General features: G+C 38.1%; 1 protein-coding gene across 2 annotated transcripts in view; it reads left to right on the top strand.

Annotated features, from left to right (window-relative positions):
- Positions 1-15,226, top strand: part of REV3L (REV3 like, DNA directed polymerase zeta catalytic subunit) — a 119,670-nt gene that overhangs the window by 84,378 nt on the left and 20,066 nt on the right. For both annotated transcript variants that reach the window (XM_084513582.1, XM_084513583.1), the window contains 3 exons: positions 108-300; positions 2,716-2,827; positions 11,405-11,520. In XM_084513582.1, coding sequence (XP_084369708.1) covers positions 108-300; positions 2,716-2,827; positions 11,405-11,520 — 421 coding nt within the window. The remainder of the gene's footprint in view (positions 1-107; positions 301-2,715; positions 2,828-11,404; positions 11,521-15,226) is intronic.

Here is a 15,226-nt window from a genome sequence, read left to right as displayed (position 1 = left end):
ACATGAAAGCCTGTCATTAGTTAATTTGTATTAATAATCTCCTCTTAATATTTTTTTTTTAAGAACACTCCGAAGCATACTAATTTATTGTATTTATTTGTTGGTAGGTCCAACACCTTACCCTCATCAGTATGGAGTTACATGCTCGAACCAGACGAGATTTGGAACCAGACCCGGAGTTTGATCCGATCTGTGCTTTATTCTATTGCATCTCATCAGACACAGCACTGCCAAATACTGATAAAAAAGAAATCACTGGTGCTATTGTGATTGATAGAGACAGGACACTCTCAAGCCAAGGTTCCTATTTCTTTTTTTCTTAACATACTTTACAAAAATACTTGTTTCATAATAATCAAACAGTAGCAAGCAAAATATAATCGAGTATCTATATTACTATTTACCTCATTTAATTTTGTCTTGTTGACTGTTGGATGAATGGCCATATTAAACATAGAGTTTTCCTGCTTATATCTTCTAAAGAACTATTGCATGGGCTGTAAACCACAAATAATATACACATGTGCAAAATACCTATGCTTGCGTACTTGTGGACAAGCTCCTGCAGTGTTCTGAAAATATAAAGAGGAAAACCTGCCTTTAGTTTCCTACTCAAATTGCTGGATAGCTACAAATAGAAAATGTTAAAAGCAAGACAGTATGTTTTATATTTTACTTAAGGGTTATTTTTGTGGTTTTATCTGATCCTTTTAGGATCTAAACAGGGGCCCTTATTCTATTGTACCTTTTTGGCTTTGTTTAGACCAGTGATACTCAACCTGTGGCTCTAGAGCCGGATGTGGCTCTTCATGGCCCTACAGGCGGCTCTCGCAATGTAGGCATCTGATCGGCGCTCCACTCTATCAGGCAGCGCGGGGAGCACTGAGCAAATGGACCAGCAGTGTGGGAGTCGCTGAAGTTCCCCCTCCCATAGGGGGAAAGAAAAGGAGCTGCTGGGATCCCCCCACAGGTAAGAGTAGAGATCACCTCCCACCCAGCAGCCGTGGGGCAGAATGGGGAAAAACTTGCCCTTTTGCCCCTTCCACCCCTCCACCTCACTTCTTCCTAGCAGCCAGAAGGGGTTGAAGACAGAATGCTGCTGGGAGAGAGGATGCTGATGTGTTATGTCGTGATGTATCAATATGTGATGATGATGAGGCAGCATCATCACACATTGAAGTGTCATGATGGAAAACAAAAATCACACTGTTGATACTTGATTTTTATGGTGCTCTACAACTCCATTTAATAAAGAAGTGGCTCTCCAGCTGTTAAAGGTTGAGTACCACTGGTTTAGGCTAGTAAAAAAAAAATAAAATTGTCCTCTTTCCTTTAGGGTTTCTTTGGCATTGTAATAAGTATTAAACCACAAAATACTGTCTAAAATCAAAAAGTCTGGACAAAAACTTTCCAAAAATAAATTTAGCATTAAGGCAACAGCTCCTTCTTTTAACAGTTTATTTTTCAAAGTATCGTGGATATTTTATCATGTTGCACTAAGTCCTTACTATTCTCAGTGAAGTTTATTCTGCTATTATATGCTTGTTACTATCTTTAGGAAAATTATCTCCATTAACTTACTAAGTGAGATTTGTCACAGTATAGAATTCTGTGGCTCCCTAGGTGCGTGCCAGTCTGATAAATTATCAAGAAAAAGCTTTCTGTAAAGAGTTCCAATAATATTCTGAAAAAAAGGTTCGAATTTGTTTTTATTAGTGAAATGAAGTGATGTTTAAATGTTCATGTGACATTTCTTGCTTTCATTGATGTGGGCTGTCAGTATTTTCTTGGTTAGAACTTTTTGAATTCCATGTGGAGTGACTTGACATTAAGATACACCTTTTTTTTTCTCCCTTTTTGTATTACTATTGCTTTGCAAGTTACAGTACTCATTTTAACATTTATTTCTGAAAGCATGTGGTGTTTTTTTTTTAATTATCAGGATCTTAAGAATGTGTCAAAGCTGAATGCCTTTTAAAAACTGCAGATTGTTACCTTAATCAGAGATATTACAATCTGTTGTACAGAGAAAATAAAGAGACAGAGTATGTGTTGTGTATTATTATTCACTTATTTTTTTTTGTATTCAGAAAGGCAAATGCTCAGTTCCTACATGAACATGAATTTAGCTGTTACACACACATTACCAGTGTAGGCACTCTTAATTTGCACTGTGAGACTGTGAGCACACTTGCTGATGGTTTTCCATTTCTACTGGTGACCTCACAGTGTTTTTAAGAAGTGTACTGAAAAACAAAACTATACTGTTGTGTAGCATTTCCATTCCTCAAAGCATTTTACAAAGAACTACTCTAAGCTAGCAATTAAAATACATATTTTGCATGAAAACGTTGTCAGAGCTGTCATATAGTCCTTTAATATTTCTTATTCAAAAATAATTCTCTGGTATCTGGACTCTTGTACATTTAAAATGGTGACACATCTTTTGAATTAAATTCATTTATATGTGAGAATTTGTGTGAGATTACCACTGTAGTGTAATTTTACAAAATGAAAAGAACAAACGTTTCCACCCAAGACGAACAGAATAAATTTCTGGAATTAATTGTGTTAATAATTAATGTTAAATATTAAAATAGATGTGTTCCGTATTTTATTTTATCATTTTTTAATGTTTTATTCTATAGCAATATTATTGACTGAAGTCATGGAATTCCTTCTAAAATGTAATGATTTGTTTTACTTATTTTCTAGGGAGCAGAGACCAAGCACCCTTGCTCACAAGATCTGGAGTTACAGGACTAGAAGTCAGTTACGCTACTGATGAAAGAACTCTTTTCCAGGAAGTAGTGAATATTGTAAAAAGGTAGCATATCTGTACGTTCTGCTTTTATTTTTCAGGCTTGGTACAGCAGATTTAGTTCCTTCAACCCCTACCAGTCTCTCAAATACTGATTTTTGTTGTTGTTGTTTCCCTCAAAGGCTTATTTCTAGAGTGGACAAGCATGGTGGTCTTTTGAATAAAAATACTTTTCTGCTTTTCCTTTTCTCTGACAGCAAGCACATTCAGATCCTCTTAAGCAGCTGAGTTACAGTCTTGAAACTAATCAGCCATATCGGTAATCTTCTTTAACATACAACCTTTCCTGTTAATACCAGAATTCATCACACATCTCTCTCTCAAACTCTCAGAATAGTAGATATTAACAGTGCTGAGAGCTACAGAAAACCCCTTAGACAGGAAGAATTTTTCTAGGGACTCTGAGGCAAGGCATAAAAACCCTACATGATACTGAAACTGCTGTGGACAAATTACAATAACCAGTAGTTGAAAATTATTTTCCTTCATTAGTTTTGTCTTCTCTGAATGGAAATCCCCTGCTCTAACAGACTTGGAAAACTGCTGGTTTTCCCCATCTTCACCAAGGCTGGGAGGCCTGTTTTGCAGCCCTTGGCTTTGTGAGCAGGTAGGAACCACAGACTCCACAATACCACAGTAGGCCTTCAGGCCCTACTGACAGAAGTGCAAAGCCTTGAAATTGCAAGGAAAAAATAAAGAGATTTAAACTAAGAGTCACCCTGCTGGAATACAGGCTCAAGAAAAAAATGTGTACTAGGCAGAGTACATTTGCAATTCTTTCTCTCTCCAACCAGAAAACCTCTGATGAGAAAGGCAATGACCAACCCCGTGAAGCCAGAATACAAAAAGAGTTGCTGAATGCAACCAGCACAGGGTGGGTCCTGACAGAGCAGCAGATCCTTGTTCAGAGAAGACAAAATTCAGGTAAGGAAATAATTTTATTTTTCTCTTTCTTGGAAATCTAGTGCTCCATCAAACTTAGGAAAAATACTGAGAATGAGAAGCTGCCAATAAATGAAAAATCCTCCACCAGTTGTGGGCAACATTAACGAGTGAGTATAGGAGAGAGAAATGAGCAGTTAGGATATATATTTGTTGCTGAAGAACAGAAGAAGTCTACAGCTGTGCATACTGAATGCATTACTGGATGAAAAAAGCATGCAATTTTTGTAGTACTCCGAGATGGACTATGCTAGGTTACTGACCGACAAATCTCATAAGATTTGCTCTCTTTCCACACAGTGCTAGTAAACCTTTTTGACTCAACAAATTTATCTTCAAAGATTGAGTTAGATAACTTGTATTCCCAGAATACAAAAGATTTGATCTATTTATGGAGAAGGAGACTGATATATTTCTTCTTAGTCTACTTCCCTTCTCCATCTATGCAATATGACCTAAGGAGTCAAACTTCTACTGAATTTTCTATGAACATGCTTTTAAAACTTGGACCGCATCTACGAACCGAAGCTCTTTTTCCCTCTTATTTTCTGTAGCATGGGCCAAAGGAAGTATGACATTTTGCTGGAGTAAATAGTTCATAATCACAAAATAAGGGTTTAGGCTCAGAGTAGCTTTAACTGATGGAAGAACTACTGTAAAACTGCCTGATTAAAAAGTAGTGGACTGCTGAAGTCTTCCTCAAGAGGAAATGAACAAGCCAATGGCTTTAATGAAAACTTTCAGCTTCAGGATTTTTTTCTAAAATAAGCTTCTGTTGCTCTTTTTAAGCTATTTTTTTTCCAGCACAGACTAGGTACTCTGGTTATTCTGGTAGGTCCACTTAATAGAAGGTCTCATAGGTCAGAGAAAGAAAACAATCAGGCCATGTTCAAGAAGCATTGCCACTTGAGGCCCATGGAGCAATACATCAGGCTAGAGTGAATGACAGAACTTCCATTCAGTCTTGATTGTCAATACCAGCTTGTTGGTACACCGAACAGAGTACATCATCTGTGGGAGGAATTGTCTTATGCTGTCCAATTGAAGAATTCTTGTTCCCATTTCTAGTCATTCACTTATCAGTTGGCCTAATTCTTGCTCTTATTTCATATATGTGACGTTGTGGAACATACTCATTTGTTTCAAGTTCCAATCTTTCATTTCTCTGTTTAGGCCTTTGTTCAGGTCATTGAATATTAGAAGTGGTTGATTCTGTCACTTTTTGTCAATAGGTGTAAATTCTGGTAGAGCAAATTATAGAATTCTTAACCACTGTTTCAGCATACAGATGAGGAGAGGTGATTCTGGGAAAGGTTTGCTTTATGCAACTTAGCAAATACTACTTTATCACTTAGCTCAGCAGCCTCTTCTTCCATCAGAAATCCACAAATGTTAAATGACACAGAGTAGCTATACAAATAATCTTTACAATGTGCTGGTTGATATTGAGGGACAGAGATGCTAAAATAAACTAGGGTGATAGATCTCTACTACAGGGTTGGGAGATCCCCAGTTATGGGGAGGTTGGAATTAGATGATCTTTAGGGTCCTTTCCAACCTAAGTCGTTTTATGATTCTGTGATCAGCGAGATTTTAATGCTTGATGACATTTTATTCTTGGGCTGTATCACTGGTCCTTTGTCAATGAAGAGTGTTTCCCAAAGCTAATTTTTATAGTGGAGTTAAAGTTGCTGTTTTGTATGTTCATCAAAGACAAATATTGCTTCAGAAAGTTCAGTGGAATTGATTAGCTGAAGTTGGATTGAGTTATAATTCCACTGTGAAACTGTTTACTAGATCTGAATGAGCACAGCAAGATAAGCATTTTTCCAACAAGACAAAGCAAAGGCCTTAAACACCAGGTTAATTGTTCTCCTGTGAAATGAATAGAAGTTAGAGGTTGTCTCTAATTAATTTGGGGCAGTTGGCAAATGAAATTGTCATCTTGAGGTCTGTAGAGCAGAAGAAAACTTGATTGTTCCTTGTCTGGAATCACGATCAGTGATTTTGTCTGTGCTGAAAACTACCATATTTGTCCAAATATTGAGGGCAATAAGTACCTTTATTTCTAGATTATTACTGAGTGTGATTCAGCTGTGAAATGGAAGTACATACAAGTGTGGGTATCAAAATCTATGTAAGAGCAGCTAAAAGAAAGCACATCATTGCACAGGAAATTTGAGAATTCTAAAAGATACTGAAATACTGCTTTGCTTGAAGGTTGAGAGAGAGAGCAGTTGGAAATGAAGAGCCAGAGACGTGAGTTTGGAGGAGGCAGGGAAGAGTAAACAACAAGTACTTGCAACAAAGAAAGGCACAATTAAAGTGGTTCTTGGTACCCTGACAGCTGTCTTGGAGTTTAAGAGGAAGCTTCACCTACATATGTCCAGTTTTCCCATCTTTGGTAAGCTGTCCTCTGTAAACAGGAAAGTAGGACCAGAGCTCAAAGCTGGCATAACGCAACTGAGAAACAACCTCCTTTCCATCTCATGCAGCCAGTGAGAGCGATCTGGTAGCACAGAGAGCCAAGTACAGGAGTTGTATGCTCTTTAGATTTGCAATAGGGGAATTTTTTTTCTTTTTTTCTTTTTTCCTTTTTTTTTTTTTTTTTTTTCCCTTGATATGGAGCCTGTATCTGTATTGCTGTATTAAAGCATTCTGTGATGCTACCTGGACAACCATCCTGAATAGACCCCCTCTTTATCAGAAGGTGTCAGCTGCAGTGAGTAGGAGAAAAATCGGAAGAATGTCTGCTTGCAAAGAAGTAAAACAGAACTACCTCTCTGAATCTAAGGGCACAAAGATGGGTAAACACATTCACATAGCTCCATAAACCAGTCTGTACAAAACACAGAAAAGCTGGCTGTTGGAGGAAAGGGAAGGGAATGCTACAGGAATGTTTGTCTTGGAGAGGTTAAAAAAAAAAATGGCAGGAAAACTAGAGATATCCAAGCCTGATGGAGCAGTGGATTCCCATGAAAGAGAAATTAAATGTCTGGGCCTCTCTTTCAGTTTAAGGCAAATTATGCCTTTCTTCTGTAAGTGCAAATACCACCAGGTAGCAGATAAGGGCTGGTCCTGCAATTATGAGAGGAGCAAGATTTGGGGAATCTATGTGGGAATGCACAGTCCCCATCTTTGTGACACACAGAGGATTTGTAAATAGAATGGGCTTAAATAAGAAAGTAGTAGATTCACTGTTACTTGTCACTCACTAGCCACCAACTGCACTTTGTCCCCATGGAAGTAGTTTCTGGTAAAAGTACAAAAAACAGAATAAAGCTATAAGAATTTCTTTAAACTTTGGTAGTATGCATCATTTGCAATTTATTTAGTTGTTTATACTTAATGTTTAAATGTTTTGTCTAATGTTTTTCTTGTAAGATACTATGCTAATCAAAATTTTGTATTAAATCCAATGCGTTATGTTTGTTCTTCTGTAAATGCTCTAGCAACATTTCCTGTACAAAATAGAGATGTGTTTGTTAATCTAACCTTCTTTTCCCAGGCTAGTACCATCTTCTGGGGAGTATTCCTGTAAACATCCCTGCTTAATGTCCTTTGTCAACTTCATGGATTTTTGTTGTCCAGAGCAAACTGGGAAAATGTTCTGAGATTTCAGTTACATGTTTGAGTCACCAAGTATTCTGCTTTTGTCTGTGTTGTAGGTCTGGCCTAATTTTTTTCCCCCTTTTTCTCTCAATTTTAGCTGGAAGAAAAATAACAGTCAGGAAAAGCAGACTCATAATAGAAGGGAAGGCATAATTGGGAGCTTTAGAATTCATTCATGAAATTATCAAATGAGAAAGTAGAAGAGATGGCATAACAGCACATACAACTTAGCTAGAAAGGAAAATAATTTTATTTCTTCTCCCTGCAGCATGTATGAGTTGAATGCTAATGCTGTCGTGTTTAAATCCTGCCAGTATGAATGCTGCTTTTCGTCTTTGCAGAGAGACTGGCAACAGCATGCAAAGCAGTATCAGGGCCCATCCTTTTAACAAAAGAGCACTGTGTTGGCAGGCACACCTCATATTCCTGTCATGTTAGTTCTAGCCAACAGCTTTCAAGTATCAGTGCTGCAACTTAGTAGTTTCTTGCAGGTGTAAACACTGGTCTCATTACAATTTCTTTTAATAAGACAGCTTAATCTGGTGGTGAAGACCAACTGGATAGTATACTATAAAAATAGGGAGAAAGGAAAATGAGGAATATGGGTTTGTCCTCTCCTTAGCTCACAGCCTCTCTTCTTTATGGCACAACATGAAATGGGGAGAGAAAGAGACAGATAAACTTTGGTTGAGCTCTCCCCACGTTGGCTAAACCTTGGGTTTACCTATTCTTTTCTCCATTTGAAATAATGTCATCTTTTAGCTCCAGGCACCTGTTCTCTAATAGCCAAAAAAATACTGCAGGAGCTCTCTACAATTACACGCTGGCAATGTTGAGAGGGCAATATTGCTGCATAAATTGAAACAGCTGATCAGCAAGAAAATGGTCAGGAAATAGCAGCATCTCATGTCCCCATGTTTACAGGGAATTTACACTACAGTCTGAAATTACCATTTGCTCGCTACTCTGCCTTGATTTTCCATGTAGATAACTTTATACGAGGGCCATCTGACTGAAAGCTAGAAATCTGTACTTAATAGTCAGTATCTAAATAGCTAGTACCCTCATCACAGTGTATGTTAAGTGGAAAGAACAGGATCTTATTCTGTGAGAGGTGGCTAAAATATAAGGGATAGTTTACCCAAAGGTAAACTTTTTCTTCATTGACAATAATGAGATCAGTTTATAAAACTTCAGATGCCTACATTAGTTGGAATGGGGAGGAAAAGCAGGGTAGGTAATACACTGCAGAGGATAATCTCTGACTCAGTAATGTGCCATTACAGGCAACCTTTACATAGCTTGCCAATGCAAGACTGAGTTCAAAACTAGCACATTCATGTTTTAATCTTTTGAATGATAAATTTTCCAACTTATTATGTAAATTTACACTAACACCGTGTCAAAGTACGTATTTTAAGTTAGACCAGCAGTTTATTCATGTAAGAAAAAGCATATATCTGAAAACATGAACTGAAGTGTTTTAATGTCTCATCATGTAGAACATCTTCCCATCTGAAGCATACCATAGAAACAATTCTTGAGATTACATGCACATGGTTTACAGAGGTTGTTTTATTCACTAGCTTAAAAGTAAGATTAATGCAGGAAGCGATTGAATGTTATATTCAGTTGCAATACAAGCAGGAGTATTTGCAGTAAGAATGTAATACCCACCAAATTTTGAATAAGTAGGAAGTGAGGGGAGGTAATACATTACTTCTGCAAGGAAGTAAAACACAAAACACTTCCTTCATCACAGGTGGTAGCTGCTAGTATAGTTACAGTGATTTGCTGCTTCCAAATAGTACGCTCCTTTCTGTTCAGAACTGAAGTAAGAGAACAAGCAACCCATGGCATAATAGATGCTGTTTTCTTATCACATAAGCAGTTTTTCACAAGTTTCTCCTTCAAGCATGCATCTGTTGTAGAACTTGTCTGTGTAACATCTTGACCTGCTTAAAATACACAAGCGTTTTCCAAGTTGGACAGTGTGAAACCAGTTTTCAAATATGAATGTAAATAAAGCTGGTACCTGGATAGTTTAGTTACAAGAATTAGCATGAAAATACGTTAATTTTTTAATGTTTATTGTATGACTATATGAAATATTATAGGATTCCTTTTGGTTTCAAGTCTTAGATCGAAGCTATTCATAGTTTCAGAACCTCAGTTGGCAATCATTGTGTGTTGTGTTGATCAGCAAATAGTGATCGTTCTTGACACTGCGATTCTGCAGCTGGAAGAAACTGCAGGCTAAATTCATTTGTTTGTCCATTCCAAGTAACTTTGGTTTTGTGCCACTGTGTACTGTTAGAATGGAGAACAGAAATGAGTATTTTTATTTCTATTGCTCCAGATGATCGTTACCTGTATCCAGAAACAAAGAATCATTCATTTGACATTAAAAGCAAATAGCAAAACATCCCCCAAATGCATAGTGCTGGTTCTTTTAATGTCTTTAGAATGTGAGAAATCAAAAATTTACTTTAACAAAAATTGTATAAAAGCTTTTCTTTCAAAGGTAGGAGTAGATGCTAAAAAGGTTTTTGCAGCTTTTCCGAAGTGATGCAAAAGCCCAAACTGTAATAAGGAGATGGTCGCACCGAGTTAGACGATTCAGATACTTTTCTATATATTTTTCACAAAATGTCAGTGTCTGTGGCAGACATGTGGAGAGCCTCTTGTAGAGCTACCCTCAGAGTAGCTGCTTAACTTTAGAGAGAGTTGTCATGCACCTTTGGCTGGGACATATAAGCAAGGAGACACTTCCATGTTAAATGAAAGTCTAAATCTTCATTTGTCTCACCTGTGACCTAACTTTAGCTTAGGATGTGGGGAAAGGGTATTCTCCTATATCAAGCAATCAGCAAATGTTTGATGTGTTTAAGGATGTAAAAAGTAGAGATCCTGTCCATAAGCCAGGCACCCAACTTGTTCCATAACCAAGGCTTACAAGCCTGTATCCTGTTGTGGAGTTGGGCGTGGACTGTGGGTACAGGACCCTCACATATTGTGCAGTCCTGTACCTCCTTGTCATCATTCAGCTGTATTGAATCCTGCCTGCTGGGACTCAAAACCCAGCTTTTTTTTTTTTTTTTTTTTTTTTTTTTTGCTATAAAAAGAACAGAAATCTGTTTGGGCAGTCTTTTTCTGCCCAGCACAACAAAGTTATTCTTAAGAATCTCTTCTCCTACAAGTGACCAGCTGCCCAAATCATGACTTCCATTATTAATAGTGCCTATTCAAAAGATAGATGAAACGGGCTCCTCTGACTTAATTCCTACCTGCACTTTGATTTGAAACCACCTTGCTTGTCCTTCTGTCTAGTCAACTCCTCTCTGAGGCCTGAACTGGAAGATAGGCAGTGACAGTGTTGAAAAACAACTGTCTTGTCTTTCTCCTATACCTGAGTGAGTCAAATATTCTACCTGGCATGAGGTACAGCATAAAATCAGTTTTTCCTTTGTATCTTACAGAAAGAAAAGGCTACCTTAAAGTAAGAGGTATTTAAATAGAACTGGCAGATGAGGTTGCCTTTCTCATGTCGCTGACAGCTCACTCAGCTGTCACTTGTAACTTTCCCAACAGGGTCATCATTTAGGACCAGCAATGTCCTCTGATTATTATAAAATCCACGACATCGTGCAGGACACACTGGTATTTGCAAAACATTTGAGTAGCCGAGTAGAAAATTCTGTTCTGTTTCATAAAGAAAAATAATACAGCAAAGTTTGAGGAATGGACTACACCTCATTGTGGATTCTGCAGGCAGTCACACTTCATACAGAATACCTAAAACCTGATAGATCTAGATTTTGTTCTTTATTTGTAAAGGCTGAATTAACAGAAGTATATAAAAAAGAATTGCTTTCCCAATGAAAATACTACTCCTATTTTTTTTTCACTTGAATGCTATGAAAATGCTCTTTTGACCATGATTAGAATGAAATCCTATTTGTTCTCTGCTCATGGAAAATATTTTCTTAAACAATATGAAGCTCATTTTCCTTTTTCCCCCCTCTCTAGATATGACCCAGACATTTTGTTAGGCTATGAAGTCCAGATGCATTCCTGGGGTTATCTCTTGCAGAGGGCTGCTGCATTAAATGTTGATTTATGCCAGATGATTTCTCGTGTGCCAGGTAAGTAACTATGTAGGGTTTCAGTTCAGTTACAACAGAAAAGAGTTGAAATCTAAAAATAAACACATAAATAAGGCAGAGTAATTTTTCATATGGACCTCTTTTTTGTTGTTGCTCTTGTGTTGTTATACCTATAATCACCCACGCAAAAAGATGCCGGTTTTCGGTGTTTTCTGAATCTTGAAATTTCTTCTGTATTCCACTTCTGGGTGTGTCCTTTATGCATGAACCTAAGCTCATTTTGAATAGTTGCGTGTGTTTTCTTGCCAGGCCCCCATTTTGCATGCTCTGCTGCATCCCAAAGTAGAAAGGGTGTAGAGCTGCTGAAGCTCATCACTGAAGAACAGTCCCTGTTTCTGTGCGTTGTGTATCTTTTGCTGTTAGTTCTCATTGTAATTCCTTAGCATAAAGAAATTACAGACAGTTTTCAGTTCTTGGTGGTGCTTCTGCTACTTCCTCTTGCTTCTCCTTGGCTTCAGTCATATCTGTGTCATTCAGGGTAACCACCACAATCATAGTACGCGGTTTCTCTGACTGGACTACAAGGACATAAAGATGCTGCTGGGCACCATTTGTCCTGGTCAGCAGCCCTGTAATAAAAGCCTTGCTTTAAATAGCCAGTCTTGTGCTTCAGGGAAATTCTACTGTTCCAATTGCTGGTGCTTTCCTTCAGCATTCAGAAAAAGATCTATTTGTGGTGGTGTTTTTTTTCTTGAGAATCTGAGGAAAGTTATCCAGGAGAGTAGTAAGCCTGGTGTCTGTACTTAGCCAATTAATAGAAACTATAATTCTGAAGATTGCAATTAGTGAACAGCTGGATAAATATATTGCCCATGAGAAAATTCAAGATAGCTCTGTGAAGTGAAAAACTGCCTAAAAACTGTGTTGTAGCTCTTTGCAGTTGTCAAAAAGATGTGGATGAGGGACGTAAGATTTAAAAAAAAAAAAAAAAAAAAAAAAAGCTGCTTTTGACAGGGCTCTTGTCAGAGATCTGTACAGAAACTAAATAGCCATGAAATAAGAAGTGCTTGCCTGTGATTGTCCTTTTAAAAACTTGGTCTTGTTACTCTGTAATGGTTGAAAGAGCAAATGAATTATTAGAAGCTATGGAGAAAAGAAAATGGGAAACAAGAAACATACATGTAAAAATCTGTAGTGTGCTAGTAGATCAAATAGTGCAGCTCTAGCCTCTTCTTGCCCATCAAAATGGATATAGGAGAACTGGTAAACAGGAGGAGGGTAAGTCAAATGTGGCTAATGATTTAGGAAAGTATGATTCCAGAACAGACAGAGCTCAGTAAGAATCCTGTGAAATCTTGAAGGGTTATAAAGGGAAATATGGCTTGGTTGATCGTGATTTTTTTTTTTCTGATACAAGAACCAGAAATCATCAAATGAAGCTAGCAAATGGCAGCTGCAGAATAGGAGTTGATTTTTCATCCCTGGCTTGTTGAACTATTCAGCTCCTTGCCAGAAGATATTATGAATGCTTTAAGATTGTTAGCTACAAGAGAGAAATTGTTGGAAGAAAAATCCATTGGGTACTATTGTGTATATGAAAGTAATGTCTGGCCGAGGAGGCTGCAAATTGTTAGAAGTTAGAAGAGCTTTAGAGAGATTATCTGTAATTTGCTTCCCCTATTTCTGAGGCATCTGCTTTTGGGTACATGGTAGAACATGATACCAAGATGGTTGCATCCTTGGACTTACCAACGTAGCAATAGCATCTTTTATGTTGGCATCCTATCTGCCTGGGCAGGATAAGAACATGTTTTAGAGGAGCTAAGTTCACTCACTCCTTCCTTGAAGTTTGAATGTTTGTGCACTCCTTTTATACTTTCAAAACTTTGGATACTCTTGGTACCTATGACTTGTTTAGAAAATGTCTGAGTTAGAGGGACCACCCAGGGACAAGAAAACACAAGAACAAATTCACGTCTTCAGCTGCAAGTTGCTTGTAACTGGATCTCACTCTATTTCTAAGCATTTAATCTATCAAAAGCAAGAGCACATAACAGTTTAAGTGTGAGTTGGTCATCAAAGGTCACAACAAGTTTCTCTTTTCAGTCCAGAGATCTCAAATTTGTGCTGCAGGAAAAATAGCTAATTGGATGAACCTTGTTATTAAATTCCTTTGATGGCTTGAACTGAGGTGATACAGTGGTTGCAATAATAATGCCTTTGGGTACAATCTTAAGATGTATTGAAGGATGTTCAGAAAACCTTTTGACCTACCTTGAGATTAGCAATCTCTTCGGGAAGAGTAATGCTAAGTGTTGCACTCAAAGGTTTCCTAAACCTCCAAAGATCACAAGGGCTTACTGCTCTGCTGTGGAATTACGACTCAACCATCTTTTCATTTCAGGATGGGCTCATAACTTCAGTTCATCAACTCGTGCGTCTGCTTTTGTTGTCAAAGGCTGAATCACAGCTTTTGTCTTGCAAGACAACTTTGCCTGCACTTTGGTTGTTGCAGAATCAACAGCTACATCAGCAAAGCTCTCGTTAGTACACACCTTCATAACATAAGCTGTTGTTCGAATTACTAGATGTGGAATACACGTGAAGAGTTCCTTGAAGAAGGGTTACCTCTCTAGGAAATGTCTGGTTCTTGGTGATGTCCCTATGTATTTCAGAGTCAGGCTTCCATCCCTACACCTTTGGAGTCCTCCCTACACAGCTTGGGTTTAGTTCTAGTGAAGGAATAAAGGGTTGTAGCACTTGATACCTTTGGACATAAAGTGCAAGAGGGCATGCAGGACATAGACATGATCTCCACAGCACTGTTATTCATAGTACATGAGTTCTTGTGTTAGGTGTTAGATGTACACCCAGAAGTGGAATATGTAACACTTAAAATATTTCTAAGAACCAGGGTTATTGTAAGGTAAGTAATTGATCTTTTGTTGTTGTTGTTGAATCACAGGAGAAAGATAAGGAAATTCACACTGAACTCCTCCCAAAAGTGTCGTGCCAAAAGTGTTGGCTTGCATGCATGACCATAAACATACAAGTGTGTTCTGTGTTGCTTTGTGGCCTTCTTGTCCATGGTTTTTACCCCATCTATGTTCCTCTTGCTTTTCCAACCCCTATGCTTCATATTTCCCTCCCTTCTTCACATGCTGTATTTTCAGAACAGGAAGTGCTCCTTCAAGCAGCATGCTCCTCTTTCCTCCTATTGAAATAAAGATGGAAGGTACTTTTCCTTCCCTTTCCCGTGATTTCAACTTAACAAAAGAAAGCTGGACTTCTCTCTGGTTTTGCTTTATTGGCTGAGTCTGGTGCTGCCTCTGCCATTTACAAGCGAACTATTCATAAGTCATTAGGACACACCACAAGAGAAGTGAGTACTGTGCCTGTGCGTAGTGGCATTTTGTGTGTGCACTGTGGCCTCCTGTTTCCTCTTTTGCATCACAACTCAAAGATAGGGTGTGGGGAACAGAGGATGAGAGGAGACTTCTTTTCATTTCATCTCACACACTTGAAAGGTAGGAAGACTGCCCAGTTCTTCTTCTCTGTACTTTGTTTCCAGAGAGGCTCAAATGGTCCTGGTGATATTCCCCATACCAGCTGTAGAGCAACTGTGAGTTTTTGTGAGTAGGATGCTGTACAGACATATCTGATAGAGTGAGAATACACAACCAACAGTTGAAAAATGGATATGAATGTAGAATTGTGGGGAAATTGCCTCAAAATGCTTTCTTCT

This window comes from Aythya ferina, assembly GCF_964211825.1.
Source record: "Aythya ferina genome assembly, chromosome: 3".
In the NCBI taxonomy this organism is placed as follows: Eukaryota; Metazoa; Chordata; class Aves; order Anseriformes; family Anatidae; genus Aythya; species Aythya ferina.
The sequence above is the reverse complement of the archived record's forward strand: the minus strand, read 5'-3'. Positions and strand labels throughout refer to the sequence as shown.